This window comes from Brassica napus, chromosome A2 (assembly GCF_020379485.1).
Source record: "Brassica napus cultivar Da-Ae chromosome A2, Da-Ae, whole genome shotgun sequence".
In the NCBI taxonomy this organism is placed as follows: Eukaryota; Viridiplantae; Streptophyta; class Magnoliopsida; order Brassicales; family Brassicaceae; genus Brassica; species Brassica napus.
In genome coordinates this window covers 2,131,417-2,148,436 of record NC_063435.1, presented here as the reverse complement: position 1 = coordinate 2,148,436, position 17,020 = coordinate 2,131,417, and the positions used below count along the sequence as shown (strand labels likewise).

The following is a 17,020-nucleotide window of genomic DNA, read 5'->3' as shown; positions in this document are numbered from 1 at the left end:
ACAGCAGCGGTTTTTCAGATATAAACAATTTTAAACACCTTTTCTTGAAATTTCTACTAAAATTATATTTAGCATTTTTCAAAATATCTTACTAAAATCACAAACATGGAACGTATTATGAATGTCGCTATGACGAGTTTTCATTAATTAGGTTATCGTAGTCACAGAATGTTGAGCATGCATCATCACTTTATGTGGTTCTTGCATCTTATGCATGCATCATCAGTTAAATGTTTCATTCTACTATCTAACAGCAACCATGCTCACATATAAACGACTTTAAATACACCTTTTTAATTAAACTTTCTAACTGGAGTCATATTTAGACGTTTTTTTTCAATTTAACATTCTGATTACTGCTGCGTACCAATTTGTATGCTGTGAGATTCAGTGCGAAAATCTCTTGAAAAAGGGTAGACGATCTTATAACACAATTCATGTTGTGCATACCTTTTGTAAGATTAAGAAGTTTTAAACTATTAAAATATGTGCCAAGACCAAAAGCAATAATAATAAATAAACGAGATACATGTACTAGACAATAATGATTCTCATCCAACATTTCCCTTGAATCTGTCAAATTGTGTTGCCACTCGTGATTTTCTCCACTGAGTTTTGTGTGCCACGAAGATCTTCCCAAAATTTCATGATTTTTGGTCGCTAAGTGAATACTAATTAAAAAATCATTCGTATATAACTACCTTTTTGACAACTTTGTCACTATATGGAAGTTTTGTCCATAAAAGTATCCTTTAGTGTAATTTTCTCAATAATAAATGTAGTACACTAATTGTTGCGAAAAATGATCAGAGAATCATAACAAACATCACGTCGTCAAAGAGAAATAGCCGAGTCAATCAGAGAATATGCCAATAAGATACATCATTCGAACTTATCACAGCACACAAAGTTGTAATCTAAAAACCCTAATTATAACACCTATATAACGCATACATCATTTTCACATTTCACATATCCAATCCTCATAAAAGCTCCCAAGAATCCAAAGAAAAATGAAGAATCTTGCGATGCTTGTTGCTATTATACTCTTCTCATGCTATGTCACATCTCAAGTCACAGCAAGTGATATGGAGTCAATGCCATCACTGCGTAGCGAAAAGCTCGAATGGTGGCATTACCATTCCTACCCTTACTTTCACCCTAAGCCACCACAGTGGACGTTCCCATGTGCTGGCGGAAAGGCCTTTCCGCCACTCCCCGCCGGATACAACCACCCTTTCCACCCTGTTCCGTTCCATCCACCACCGGTAGTCGCCAAGTGCTTGTCTGATTGCAAGGATGTAAAAACATGTATGGCGGATATCCAGAAAGCTTTCTTCACCCACAAACCTGTTATTGGATCGGATTGTTGTGCTTCGATACAGAAGATGGATGTAGACTGTGACAAGACTGTTTTTGGAGCTTACCATAACCCTTTCTTTGACTACTTTGTTAAGCTACATTGCGCCACCAAAGCTGGATCTACTCCATCTGCTCCCTCGCCAGCTTAGGGGTTTTAATTAGTTATCAGAATTATAAATAATGAGTTCTTAGTAGGTTTTAAATTTTTCTTTTTTAATTATGCTTCTCCATGTTAGTCTTCGAGGAAATAAAGTTAGTCCTTCTTAATAACGATATCAGTGTTTTCTTTTTTGGAGTGTTTTCTCTTAAGAAATGAAGCATACTTTACATTTAGAGAAAACTTTATTTCATTTGTCTTCACTTTTATTCTTTGGTTAATTTTCAGTTTGGTTTATCAGAATTAAACATTTTTACAAAAAGTGATCACCCATTTTCTTATGTTACGTTATCCTACCAGCTAACGGAATTTAAAAATAAAATAAAAGAACAATGAGATTTCTATTTATTTTTGAAACACAACTTATATTAAACCAACCTAAACGAGATTAGGCATCAGCCAAAATGGCAAGTTCAGCAGATAATACATTCTTTGCCAATCCATCCGCAATGGTGTTTCTCTCACGCGATGTAGCGACATGGCGAGCAAGAGTTGAGAAAGTGGAGTCTCTATAAGCAATGGATGGTAAACTAGTAACAAATAACACAAAAAAATTTCATAATGCTGCAATAATATCAAAAGATATTACACGTTAATCAAATGAAACACACTTAGTTCAACAACAAGAAAGGAAAAACCTTCAAATCTCCGAATCAATGCAGTTATTAATAAAAGCAGTTCAAACATTTTCACTAATATTAAATTAACAGATCCCATTTGTCTTCTTCCTGTCGGGAACCAACTTCTTCCAGTCATTGATGATCTCTCTCGGCGTCTCCATATCGCTTTTCTTCACAGTCACTCTCAATTTATCACCATTAGCTTCACTCTTCTCCTCTCCTAGCGAAATTTTGTGGACTACTCGCGAAGGAAGCTCATCGAGCTCACGCATCACTTTGTCAATATCAATCACAAGTCTCTCTGCGAATGTTCTTGAGAAATCTTCTCTGATGACCACTCGAAGAACAGTTATGTGCTGTGCGTTTGGAGGCATTGTATATGCTGGCACTATCCACCCGTACCTACATGTTACATATTTATAAAGAAGTTCATTATAGATACATCATATTCACACACAACTCATATCACAATGAAAGCTTCTAAACAAGAAGGGCATTTGAGATCTTAGTTAAGACAATTGACCTGCGAAGCATGTGGGAGATTTCGAACTCAGTGTGAGAGCTGCTATCTTTCAAGGAAAAAGCGACAAGTGGCACTCCCTCGTCTTTTGATATGATGTTGAACTTTTCTGTCTTCTTAAGTCCTTCCCTTAGCCAGTGGCGGAGGTAGAATTTTATTTTAGAGGGGTCAATGTGATAACAAATGTATTTTGCAAGGGTCAATAAGCTAAATTCGTCAGATTTTTCTTTGGAAATACAAGTAAAATTTTTTTTTTCAAAAATTGACATGGGTCAATTGACCCCCCTGATTGTACATTGGCTCCGCCACTGCCCTTAGCACGATCATATTCTCTCTGCAATTCTCCATCACATTTCTATAACCCTGTTTGATACAATATTATTTATTAAAACATGTCTAATTACTTAGCATTAGCATGATAATTAAACTTAGCATTAGCATGATAATTAAATAGTGTTTAAAGTAATCGTGGACCGACTCACCTCGTGGCCCAGTCTGATAAGTTGGTAGTATTGAGCTATGACTTGACTTGAACCTACGTTTATAGAGAGATGAATATCAATGAAGAGTGATTGGTGAAAAACTGAAAACAAATATAGCTAAATTAAAATTCTATCAATAAAATAAAAATAGCAAGAAAAAAGTAAAAATAACTAGTTAAAATCAATATCAAAGTAAATTACCTTTAGAGAAATTGAGAGTAAAAGTGGGTTGGTCTACACCAAGATAATTGACGTGGAATATGAGTTCCTCAGGCAAATCTTCTTTGGTTCTCCAAACCACCCAACCAATGCCTTCGTACACAAGTCCATACTTGTGACCACTCACATTTATACTCTTCACCAACGGCAACCTAAAGTCCCATTCCAATTCCGGATACAAAAACGGTGCTATGAATCCTCCACTTGCTGCATCCACATGGATCGGTGTGTCCCATCTATGAAAAAGACATGCATGTATGGACGCATAGGTTAGTTGTTTTGATTAGGGTGTAAACAATCTATTGACATGAAGCTATTTAATTACCCGGTTTCTTTGTTCTTTAGAACCAAGAGATCGTTCAAGAGTTTGACATCTTCGAATTCTCCATTAAGAGTGGAACCAAGAATGGCCGCAACACATAGTGTTCTCATCAACCATCTCAACAGCTTTCTCTGGATCCATCACATAATATCCTTCGCTTAGTTTGACTTTTTTAAGCTCAACCTCAAAGTACCTGGCGAATTTCTCCCAACACACCTAACATTTTGATTCGTCGTTGTAAGAAAATGATCAAAAGCACCAATTTGATCATGATTATTAATCTTGAACAATTGTTAATTACTTCATGAACATTGGCTCCGGTGACAATATTTGGTTTATTGAAGGGTTTGCCTTCGGCTTTACGCTTGTTCTGCCATTTCCGCTTAAAGGCCAAACCGGCCAACATTATGGCCTCAGATGATCCAACGGTCCCTACTCCGACGGCTGTCTCCGTCTCTCCTAACGGAGCATTGAATAGATTTGCAATCATGTTCACACATCGGTTCTGTTTTATTTATCAAACATTAAACAAAAAAGATTAATTAGTGAAACCCCACTTGACAAATGACATTGACATTGAGATTGATGTTAACTATAATAATCTTAGTGAACTAGAATGTGGCAGAATCAGGGCGGATGGATATGAACACAGTCTAATGAAACATTGGCTTTGGCCCCCAAGACTTTTGAAGGTTTTTTTTATATATATTATATGATCCAATACCTGGAGTTCGGTGGTGATAGGGTACGCGTGCTTCTCGACGTAATTTTTGTTAATGGATGCCATGATGAGTTTATCGCACTCAGGCTCCATCCAAGTTGTCAAGAAGGAGGCTAAGTTCAGCCTTGAATTGCCGTCAAGCATTAGCTCGTCGTGCATTATCTGATACGCAGCTTCGTTCGGAATTGAGTTTCCCGGCATCTTGAACCTGATATTAATGTTTTTAACACCATTATGATCGAGATTACTTAATGTCCCATTGATACGAGAGGCCAATCCATTAATGGCCTCAGATCAATCTGAGACCATAATGTCCCATTGGATCATTTGAGGCCATTAATGGATTGGCCCTAATCCTTTCCCTCTCCTCATCTGAGGCCATAATGGATTGGCCCTAACCCTTTATATATTACTTAATGTCCCATTGATTTTCCAATGTGGGATTATACATATCCCTTAATACCCCTCCTCGAGATGATGGCTCTTATCGGTCAGAAATCTCGGAACCTTTTTAAGACAGTTATACTCGGTCGAGCGAGTCAATTACGACCTATATACCCGGTCGGGTAGGGTTAATATTAATTAGGGGTTTAACTTATTAGGATCTGGGCTCTGATACCATGTTAAATTCGGGTTTATTATGGGTTTCCAACTCAAAACCAATTGGCAATTAGTGGATTGGCCCTAACCTTTTATATATTACTTAATGTCCCATTGATTTTCCAATGTGGGATATACATATCCCTTAATACATACTTATAACATATTACATGATTAAGATTTTAATATCGTTTTAGTCAAAAAAGATTGTTATATTGTTAGTTATATATTGTCAGAGTTGATGGTCGAGCATAGGTCCAATATATGTTACCTGGGAAGTGAAGTTCGGACGTATGGTGATGCGAATGTGGAGTGAGAGACGTCCGTATCAGATGCGGCGTGAGAGAGCACCATCACGTAGATGAGACAGAGAGTATAACACGAGATGATGAGGAGAGGGAAAGTGATGAATGGATACGAGGAAATGGAGAAACACCTCATGCGTTTTATATAATGATATTGAATGGTAACCATATGGGTTCCCTACGTTTAAATTATTTAGAGATTTAAAATACACAAGTTAATAAACTTTATTTTTTTCTAGACAAACATATTATTAATTATCTACCAAACATATTTTAACCAGTAACAAACAGTTTGCAGAAAAATGCAGGATATGCGAATAAGTTTACCCCCATATTAATGCATCATTTACTATATATTTACTATCTTGAGTAGTGCACAGTTGATGTTTGGAATAATGTATTTACCGTTCGATGATACGACAACTGTTCAATTGAAAACTAAACTGTAAGAATAATTTTTTTTTTTTAATTTGTTACTATTAATGAGTTAACTTAATACATTAAGATTTTCCTAGTTTGTAAAAGCATAATCAACCAATGGTAAAAAAATACTAGTTTACTCGGAAAAACCAACACTGAAAAAAATGCAATCTATTATGTTATCTTACTTTTTTTTGTTAGATATGTTTTTTGCCTAAAATTTTATTTAATATATATTCACACAATAAATAATAAGATGAAATATATACACTATAAATATTAAAAGTATATATAAAATGAGATGATAAACCATTAAACCCCAGTCTTATTTGAACTAGGTCCGTTCCCGGGCTACGCCCGGGTTATTTGTTTGTGAAAATGTTGAAACAAAATATCATATTAAATTTTGGTGTTGATTGTATGGACGCAATAAGTGTTGAGGTGGTTGTTGTGTCCTCCACTCCAATCTCCACCAAATAAAACTAAAACAACAGTAGCTCAGTGGATGACATAACGTTAGCTAAAGTTAATTGCGAAATCGTTTAATTACATAACCCGAAAAAGTGACCTTTCTAGACATGGGTTTCATAAAGTTGGAGTCTTAAAATAATATTTGATATCTTCGCATAGCCTTTTAGATTAAGATTCCATCATGTTAAATCTTGATACATAGCATATAAAATAGTGATTATTAGTACAATTTTTGTAGGTGCTCTACATTATAATAAATTAGCAATCAGGGCAATATGATCTTGGAGTGTGACGGTTGTTAGCACCTGATCCTCGATAATCGTTAACATAAATTTTAGAGTTTTGTCCTGAATTTATGTATATAACATAAATTCTCTTATTTCAAAAGGTCGGAGTCTTATTTCGAATAAATTCAGCAAAAGAAAAAGTATTCCAATAACCTATTTAATATATAAACACCCAATTTTCAAAAAACGAAGCATACTTAATAATATTTTTTAAACGTGTAATTGTTGAAAACTTACAGTTGAATATCGTTTCAGAATATTATTTTAATATATATGTTGGTAAAATTTTTATTGTAATAAACGAATTTGGAGTTTTGTAATATTACATAAATTAAAGGTCTTTAAAATCTATTTGAAATTTCATCATCTATTATTCTTTCTTCTTGCTCAATCACATCTAGACATCGCCTTTTTTAAGTATTATATAGAAGTAGGGTTTTAAAGGAAAGGAATCATAAAACAATTTTATATGAAAATAAATCTAGGTATCAAATTTGTGAGAGAGAGAATAATAATCCGAATGATGCATGAAATAGGGTCACTCCGTGCTGCATGTTTTTGCGTAATCCCTTATTCGCCTTTTGAAATGCTTTATGTAATCAATTGATTTGTTGAAGTAGAAAATTGTTGCTGGTGTTGAACGGAGTATAAGTTTGCCTGCAAAATATTGGATATTATTCTTATGCTGTTAAATAAAAAAATTATATATGTATGATTTTTTGATGTGTTATATAGAATTATTTACCTTGGATTAGTTTAGGAATTAAGCTTGTGACGATCATAACTTTAAATTTTCTATCTTTCTTACTTTATAGGATGCTAAAATCTGCTGCTTGCTTGTCGCACAATATGAGTTTGACGATCGTTGACCTGAGATAGAGATGTGGTATGAAGATAATAATTATTCTGTTGTTAACTATTGTGTTAAACTAACCTGTTCAGCCGTAGGCCAATCGTGGCATCAATATTGAGTTCCGGGTGGTGAGGTTTTATTTTTTGTATTATGACTATCTGTCCGACGACATCTGCACATTTATTTTAGAATAAATATACATATTTGTTTAATTAATACTGGGATGACATATTTACCTGGTAAGTGTGTGGGCAAAATGGCCAACCGCAATAGATTTCTGTATTTCTGAGGAGATAAACTGTGAACTGGAAATATCGGACAATCGAGTGTAACATTCAATGCTATTGTCTTTTGGTTGATCTGAATATTGTAAGGCAGTTGGGTGAGTTTCCGTTGTCGGGAATTATGTATGACAGAAAATCTCGAGAACTCATATGTATCTCCTTCGGTTAAGTTTTTTGGATCATCTGGCTGAATGTCTCCGGTGACCCGACCTTCTAATAGTTGTCCCTGGGTGTGATCAAATTTTGGTGTGCCAATCCAATTAAGTAAGCAGTGAGTTATTTAAATCAAATATGGTGGATTGGAAAACATATATATATATATATATATATATAGAAGTTTAGAAAAGGCTTACGTGGTGGTCGTAGCACAGGAAGCCGATGGAAGTTCGAGTATTATCTATTTGGTGTTTTTTGATGTCCCAAACATTTCTTATACATACTATGATAGGACGCACTGAAACCCCTTCTTGAAGTTCGTGGATTCTTTGGGGAATGTGTTGCATTGAAGATGTCACTAAAAAACATTCGATTTAAAAATTGTAATAAGGTACATGAATTTCTAACTATATTTATTACACACATGGATTTAAAAAGGCATTCGCCTACGGCCCCCAAATTTTGTAAAATATTTAGGGCCCCTAATTACAAAAAAAAAAAATTACTTGATATTTAATGTATTTTTTTAGTTAGATTTTTATTATTATTTGATTCTAAATTTGACTTGTGTTTAAAATAACTAATTTGTGATCAATTTTACAATATTTTATATAAAACTATAAAGATTCTATTTCAAATTAACTATAAATATTTGATCCATATTTGTCTTCTTTGTATATATTATGAGTTAAATTTATTTTATATATTTATAGAATTTGATTAAAAATTTATAATATTTTGAATATATAGTTTATTGTATTTAATTTAAATGCTAATATTAAAATTTTTAACAGCGACCAACATTTCAATCCAAAACGCTAAAAATTTATAGTTTGGTTTTTAGTTTATAAAAATTTAGAAAATGTTAAGGTAATATATCAAAACTTTTTAGTGTTATATATATATATATATATATGTTTTTTCAAAAAAAAAACTTTATATAATTCGAATTTAAATAAAAATATTTTCAAAAAAAAAAATCATGTAAAATTTATTTAACTCGCCTCGGGCCTCCAAAAACCTTCGCACGGCACTGAAACACAGTATTTGTATATTACTTTTGATGTAAGTTAAATATATATATATATATATATATAACTTTCAAGTCCTTAAAACTCAAACTAAAAAAAAAACTCGAGACATATCGCTGTGAAGACTGGGAAACTAATATATATACTATTTTCGTGAAAAATTGAAATTAACATTCGTGATATTTAAGTATATATATAATTAAAGCTTGTCTGTATAGACGAAGCAACTTAGCATACAATATACTGGTTTTTTACAAAACGTGATTTACATAGCCACTATATATCATTGACTATAGAATCATCCCTTCTATTCATAAGGAATAATTCCAACGTAGTAAAAAACGTAAAAAATTATAAGGATGACATTGTATTATTTATTTAGTCTTATAAAACGTTCTGGATAGTTCTTATATAAAAAATTTGAATTATAATGTTGCTTTGCAACTTTCTATGCCGAATGAGTAGAACTGCCATCCAAACCAACTTGTGGTTAAATATAGTTTGGATATTCATACTCATTGGTAAAAAATAATTATAAACGCTACGGGATGCTTCTAATTTTCTTTTGTTTAAGAGAATCATGCAGGGATTTGGTATTTACCTGACACTTCAATGGGCTGATTATTGGGGAGGCTATCCATACCGGTAAAACAGAGATCCGCACCACCAACTTGTTCCAGACGAATATTGCTTGGAAGTGTAGAAGAAACAGATGAGGTCTTTGTCTTTCTCGAGTCTCCTTCTTTCTAACGCAAGTGAATAATTGGGAGAGTTTGATTTTCTGTCTTTTTTCCTTCCTAAGGATCATAAGTAATATGGGATTATAATGTCCGAAGCAAACTTTCTTAAGGAGAATTTATTACTTTCCTATTTAGCTTGGTTTTAACATAAATATAGGATCATAAGGAATATGGGATTTTAAGAAATTTCATAAATGTAAAATATTCTAAAATCTTCATGCTGTGTGATATGCGTGTGTGATGGCTACGTGGAGTTCAAATTGTGTATGGATTATGGAAATAAATAAGTCTAGCAAGATATTGATGAGGCCAAATCAGTTGGTGTATATAAAGGAATTTAAACATGAAAACAATTGATCTGAGTAAACTATATAGGAAGGATAGTTTAATCGATTAAAATCCAAAGTTTGAAATGAAAAGAAACAAAGCAAAGTGTTGTTAAAAACCAAAATAGTACCAAACTGAAGCAAACTTGCAAAAACCAACATAGTACTTGAAGTTCAATGCAAAGACTTAAGAATTATCGAACTGAATCATTATTTCTCACACCTTGCCCGTTTGACTTTCTCTGGATCAACACTGTCAAACGTTCTCTTACTCTCTTCATCTGCAGAATCTCCACGGCTTTTTGAAGGCCCACACACTTCACTTCCAGTCTGCACTGCTTCCATGGATGTTGCAGCAATAGCGTTATCAACGGAGCCTTTTGTGGGTGATGATGTCTCCGGAGGGAGGATCTTGGTCACAGTGATTGCTCGGGTGTTGCCAGAGAAGTTGTGGTCTGTAACTTTTACACAGAACTTATGGGTCTGTCCGACTATGCTGATCAGAGCTTCCGGGACAGGCACTTCATGGTCAGGACCTTTGTCTTTATTGGCCTTGCATTCAAAAACAGTAATGTGAGTTTCAATCATTTGAGAGTATAAACTGATAGATATATACCTCAAAGTAGCTGCTGACCAACTCAGATGCATGCCTCCCAGTCAACTGAAAACCAGCATCACCAAGCAGGACAAAGAAACCTTGTTCACTGCTGTCATAGACCGAAATCTTTGCACGGTACCTGTTATGTAAGTTTTAGAAGTCAATAATCCAAAAACTATATAAGAGAGAGTGTAATTGATTATCGATGCCAATGAACTTACTGTGCAACTCCAGCTGTGGTATCCTTCACACATCTTGGGTTCGTGCAAATCAATGAATTTGCGCCTTTGGTAGCCTTACTATGACACCCAGTGCATGCAATATAGTACCAAGCAGATCCATGAACCACATCATCAATCGTGGCAGTGCACTCAAAAAAGGCATCCTGCAACAGTTCAAAAGCATTTGATATAAACATAGAAGCGTTTAAAAATTGCATGTAACATTTAGCTTTGTATTTACCTTTGCAGATTCCAGAGTCATGTAGGAGAAGATGTCAGATATGGTCATCGTCTCCCGCTTAGTGACCACCTCTGCACTAACCTGCTTAGCAATCTCTGGGTTCGAGGAGAGCCTAACAATTAATAGAAATCATAAATTCAGTCAATAACTTCAATTTGAATAAATGTGTGCTCAACATAAACTTATATAGACAGTGTTACATACCACGCGAAGTAATCAATTGTTGGTTGCACATCATAGTCCATGAAAACCCGTGTGGGAGACATAGAACTCAGTGCCAGGTTACCTGTAAAATGACGGAAGAAGGATTAAAGATGATAAGAGTGTAAAAGTTAGAAGGCGATTTTAAAGAACAAAACGTTTGTAGAATGTTTAATCAGTCAAACGCGAAACCAAAGGGATAAATAAGTACCTCCGAGACGTTTAGTGTTAACAGCTGTGACCAAAAGAACTGTGGGAGTGTTTTCATAGGACTTAAACTTCTTGCAGAAGTCCGTTGCTGCCTGGTCCCAGAGGTAAAGCTTCATAACAGGTCCTCTGGAAAATAATATCTTAGGGACTTAAGAACCTTATGAACTAAAGAGATATGGTTTATCAAAAAAAGAAGAACACACTTACTCATGTGATTGCACGTGAACCATAATGTGCCGAGTGGTAGCGAGCTTCGCTTCATCAATGGTGGGACGCTCGGTAAGAGCCTGTCCATCAACCAGCTTCATGTGGCCAAGAACATCTATAACATTTATCATCAAGAACATAACTCAGATGTCTAATCATTTAAAAAAAAAGAAACACTTGAACTAATCACATAACTGAACAAAATTCTACAATTCTTTATCAAACAGGAAGATAGGCCAAAACAACATCAAAATATAAATATAGTAAAATTAGAATTCTTACCGTAGAGGTCACCTTTGAGATCACAGTTGGCCTCAAAATCCTCATACGAATGCATCCTGAAACGGTCTTCATCAAAAGGGATTGGAATGTCGTGAAGAACCGACAACTCAGAGTTCCATGCGAAGGACACGGTTGCGATATGATCAGCAACCCGATACATCGGTTTGTTCTTCGATCCGTAGAAGTTGATGAGTTCGTAAACTGAACCTCGCTTCATCTCAGGCAGGTATTTCTTAATACGACCTGGTGGGATGAATCCTTGAATGACAGTTCCCTATTGTCGGAAAAATAATAAGAAAAACACAAAATCAGAATCAAACCTCGGATTTAAACAAATACGATCCCAAACCTTAATAACTAACTAAACAACCATATAAACAAATGACAAAATCAAACTACAAATTCTTATTAACGTTTAAAGAAACGTGAAAGCATAGCTCAAAGTTAAATTAACTTCATTCTAACATTACTAATGAACGCAGACACGAATCGCACGGTCCAGTAACAATTAATATAGTCGGGAAAGAATAACAAAACTAAAAACGTGAAACAAACCTCAAGATTTAAACAAATACAATACCAGGAAAACGCCAAAACCAAATTTTAAAGTTTTTTAATCCTAACTAATTAACCCTAGATTCACCTTCCAAGTTTAAAGAACCGGCAAAATCACTGTTAAAAATTTTTATTAACTAACTAAACACCCATATAAACAAATGACAAAATCAAACTACAAATTCTTATTAACGTTTAAAGAAACGTGAAAGCATAGCTCAAAGTTAAATTAACTCCGTTCTAACATTACTAATGAACGCAGACACGGATCGCACGGTCCAGTAACAATTAATATAGTCGGGAAAGAATAACAAAACTAAAAACGTGAAACAAACCTCAAGATTTAAACAAAAAAAATACCAGGAAAACGTCAAAACCAAATTTTAAAGTTTTTTTATCATAACTAATTAACCCTAGATTCACCTTCCAAGTTTAAAGAACCGGCAAAATCACTGTTAAAAATTTAATTAACTAATCAAACATAACTAATGCACCCTAACACACATCGATCTCAAGGTCTAGGAACTATTTATAGAATTGACGTACCTGCTCGTCGATGAGAAGCATTTCCAGACCAATAAGGGTCTTCTTCACCGGGTTCTGAGCCTCCCAGAAATGGATGAGTCGGAATCGCAACCGGGTTTCATGGGGACCGAGAGAGACATCTCTGAAGAACATCACTGATTCGTCAGACTCGGAAGACGCAGGAGACTTTCCATTTCGTTTCATCGCCATATCTTGAGATCTGAGTTTTTCTAGGGTTTTGCATTCTACGGAGAAGGAAGATCAATTATATAAGAGGAGGAAAAGAGGGAGGTGAAAAGAAATCATAATGAAGGGGTATTGATTGATCGAAACGGAACTATTGATAGCTTAGGATTGAATCGATGGAATCTACGGTTCTCTTTTTGATCGAAGAACACGAAGCGGTAATGGTGAGGAGAAGCTTCTCGTTTAGATGTCGGCTCACCTAAATGATTCTCCTCGCGATACACAAAAAACACAAAGAAGCCCGAATCAAACTTAAAGCCCAAAGAGAAATCAGAAGCCCACGAAATCTCTTACTCGACTTCGGGCAAAAGGCAAACCCGAGTCTGACGTGTAAAAAAAAAAGAACCTGATTGGCCAAATAAAAAATCCGACGTGGATAGCCTGTATGCTCTTCTTATTTTGCTTTTAGTAGTGTTAGATGCCCTCTGGCATCATAAATTTGGTTGCTTTCAAAATTCATTTCAGCATAATTTTTTCTTAATAATTTTATCGATATCAAATACATTTTTTTCTTTTACTCCATAAAAATATTTTAGCAATTAAATAGGATTCTCATGATAGTCATGTGGAAGGTAAGATTTTCACCAGTCAATTATATTGACAATATTATTACACATGTGCGGGACGATTTTGTGTCAGATAACGCATTTGTCATCAAAAATAACAATTTTTGTTTTGTCTAGTTCTATTAAATAACGCACATATTCATTTTATCTCCAATTTTGATGTGTTTTATAAGAATTTTTCCTTTATAGTATTTGTTACGATTATTTAATACACATTAAAATATAGTGGTGTGATATCAAAAATGTGAATATGAACATACTAGCATGAAAAATAGTGTGTTCAAATGGATGTGATTTATAATGAAAAACCGTTTTTCAAAATATATAATAGATTTTTTTAATAATTAAGTGTATTTGATATGTGTACGTAACCAGAAATCGATACCAAACAATATAAATTTTGAACACCTTTCATACATATATATATATATATATATTTGAACACCTTTCATACATAAATATATCTTTGAGAATACTATTTGTATATTTATAAAATATATATAATATATATACCAAATTTTCTGAACATTTATTTTTCAAAATATATTATTTCATATTTTCAATATGATCCAAATCACGTAAATATTAAATACCTTTTATATTTTTAATCATACTAATTAAATCGAATCAAACCAAACAAAAATTATATTGATCCGAATTGCATAAATCCGTATAAATTTCATATTTTTAATAATTATATATCTATTCTGCACCGCAAAATATTTTGCATCAACCAAACGTTATTTCATACCAACTATTCTTTGAAGACAATATTTATCCGATATAGTGCATGAAGCGTAGATGTATCGTACCACATGTTTATTCTGTACGCTTGCTTTACCGCGATCATCATTCAGATCTTGGTGAATTGTGACCTCTAAAACTTTTAGAGAGAAAGATGTTCCAAGTAAGTTTTTGGAAAATATGTAGATGAACGATTTTTTTTAAAAAATGTGGCAGAACATATATTCCATATTCACCTACCAATAGCCACTATAGTACATACTGACATATTACATGAAGGCAGAAAAAAAACGTTAGTCAAAACAAAACAAAAAAATTAAATATATTAAACATGTGACAACTCTACCGATAACAATTTTAGCAAAAAAAAAAAACTCTACCGATAACAACAACGACCAACAACGTTTTGGAAACTAAAGATATTCCCAAAATGATCATAGTCTATATACTGTACTATACAATTAAAATATCAGAGTTCAAGCACAAGATCACCTATAGTAGGGCTGGTTCTAGCTGTCCACAAAATATCATGTGCCAACACATGGAACAGCCAACTCATCACGACTGTTACCATCCCCGTAAATGGTGCAAAACGTTTGTACCAGTTACAAAATACGTACGGAGTATAAAATGTTTATTACTTTTTTGTCAACAAAATGTTTCTGATTAGTAACTGGAATAATGCCAAAATTAACTATAGTATTAGTGGAAGTAAGATTTATATAGATTTTATTGATTCTAAAAATTGAAAAATTTGTTAAATTTGGAAAGAGTTGTAGAAAATTTTGTACATTGTGAAATTCTATGAAAATAAATTTATATAATGTTTCTAAAAATCTTAGGGAAAATTGCTAAAAGAGAACAAAAAAACAAGGTTGTTGTCCCCTTGGTATAAAACCAACATGAAGTTGTCTCAATAGTATAATTTTTCTCATAATCCCAAAACTATCCCTATATTTAATCTAATTAAACACAATTTAAAAGTTAATTTGAATTTAAAAAAGAAGTTAATGGAAAAATGAAAAAAAAATTGAAAGGCAATCGAAAAAAAAAAAACGGTATAGATATGCATCATAGAGAACAAGAGTTTGTGAGAAGAATCAAAAGAAAAACTATGGGAAAACCATAGATTGATGAAGAAGAGAATGGAGAATCATTTTTTCTTTAATTTTTTCAAGTAAAATCGACCATAACACGTTTTAGGAAGTTATAATATTTTTAGGAGATTTTTATAATATTTCTTTAACTGAAATTTCATTAATTTTCGCAAAAAATCAGGTATTCTTATCCGTAGAAGGCGACTTCTAAAAGTTTAGAAGAATGATAAAAATTTTGAATACATTTTCTACTTTGAGTAGACGTAAGAGTACATTGTAGAAAACACATTCCCTAAAATTTAGAATACTTTATAAACGTAGAAGATGCATTCAGAAGGAAAGTGGATACCTTTACGATTAGTAGAATGCACATTTCTCTTTTTTAGAAATTTAGTAAATAGTAAAATGGACGTTCTAAAAGAAGTAGATGAACGTGTTTATTTTAGAAATTGTTTTCTACTATACTATTTTATGTTGAAGATGCATTCTACTTTTAGTAGAACGTATCTTAAAAATCTTATTTACCAAGTTTTTGAACAAAATAAAATTACCAGCTTGTGTATATGGATGTTTTATTAATTGTTTATATTTTTAATAATTTTTTTGATTCTCAAAATTATTTATTTCATTAGTTTTCAGAAATACAAAGGGTAAAAAAGAGAAAAATGGACAAAACTAGTTTTATACCAAAGGGACAACAACCTGGTTTTTTTATTCTCTTTTGGCAATTTTCCCAAAATCTTATATGCTTTATATAATGTTTCTAAAAATCTAAAGCATATAAGATTTTTAGAAACATTATATAAATTTATTTTCATATAATGATCGTTAAAATAATGAAAGCAATGGACCTGCACTACATTAGCTAAGAAATCAGTTCATGTAATTGTCAATCTCCTATATATTATTTGAGAAGCATTGTAACATTTTTTTGTAGTCATGTGTCATCACTAAAATGATTCTTAGAATCCTTAGAGAAATAGGTTGGTCCATCTAAATATATAATAAACTTTTTATTAAACCATAGTAAATGCATTATTAATGTGCTTCATTATTTCATTAAATAAGATTACAGAATTGCCTAATGTGGCTAAAGTATATATGACAATTAATGATTTTGAATAATAAAGATTTGATAAAAATAAGTGTGCATTATAATTATATTTGTTTAATTTTAAGCTATTAAAATAAATTAAACAATCATAGTAACCATATAATAAAAATTAAAAAATTATATATATATATATATTATATTTTGAATTTTAAAAAAAGAGTATAAATTCCTAAAACGTTAAAATTTTCACATTCAAATTTTGTTATCTATGATTTAAAACTTTTGTTATGACATGATACGAATAATTAAAAAATAATATAAGTTGAAAGTCTCATTTAATAAGTATCAAAATTAAAAGATATATAAATATATGTATCATTTTAAATTAAACTATATG

General features: G+C 32.7%; 2 protein-coding genes and 1 pseudogene across 2 annotated transcripts; 1 reads left to right on the top strand and 2 right to left on the bottom strand.

Moving 5' to 3' along the window:
* Nucleotides 1-963: 963 nt before the first annotated feature.
* Nucleotides 964-1,779, top strand: LOC106357282. Its single transcript, XM_013796965.3, has one exon. It carries the CDS (start codon nt 1,014-1,016, stop codon nt 1,509-1,511), a length of 498 nt encoding a protein of 165 aa, XP_013652419.1. The 5' UTR covers nt 964-1,013; the 3' UTR covers nt 1,512-1,779.
* Nucleotides 1,780-2,222: 443 nt separating this feature from the next.
* On the bottom strand, nt 2,223-4,719 carry LOC106357283 (annotated as a pseudogene).
* Nucleotides 4,720-6,329: 1,610 nt separating this feature from the next.
* On the bottom strand, nt 6,330-13,576 carry LOC106376327. Its single transcript, XM_022694257.2, has 9 exons — nt 12,938-13,576; nt 11,837-12,110; nt 11,555-11,669; nt 11,349-11,473; nt 11,141-11,222; nt 10,937-11,048; nt 10,696-10,859; nt 10,493-10,613; nt 6,330-10,428 (listed from the first exon to the last, which is right to left on the bottom strand). The coding sequence occupies exons 1-9, from the start codon at nt 13,124-13,126 to the stop codon at nt 10,087-10,089; spliced, it is 1,524 nt and encodes a 507-aa protein (XP_022549978.2). The 5' UTR covers nt 13,127-13,576; the 3' UTR covers nt 6,330-10,086.
* Nucleotides 13,577-17,020: the final 3,444 nt, after the last annotated feature.

Bases quoted from the DNA above. Each gene is read 5' to 3' on its own strand.
- LOC106357282 (XM_013796965.3), top strand. From the start codon at position 1,014: ATGAAGAATCTTGCGATGCTTGTTGCTATTATACTCTTCTCATGCTAT.
- LOC106376327 (XM_022694257.2), bottom strand. From the start codon at position 13,126: ATGGCGATGAAACGAAATGGAAAGTCTCCTGCGTCTTCCGAGTCTGAC. The intron at 12,111-12,937 runs GTACGTCAATTC...TTCCGACAATAG, and splicing joins TGCTTCTCATCGACGAGCAG to GGAACTGTCATTCAAGGATT. The intron at 10,614-10,695 runs GTAAGTTCATTG...CTTACATAACAG, and splicing joins ACCACAGCTGGAGTTGCACA to GTACCGTGCAAAGATTTCGG.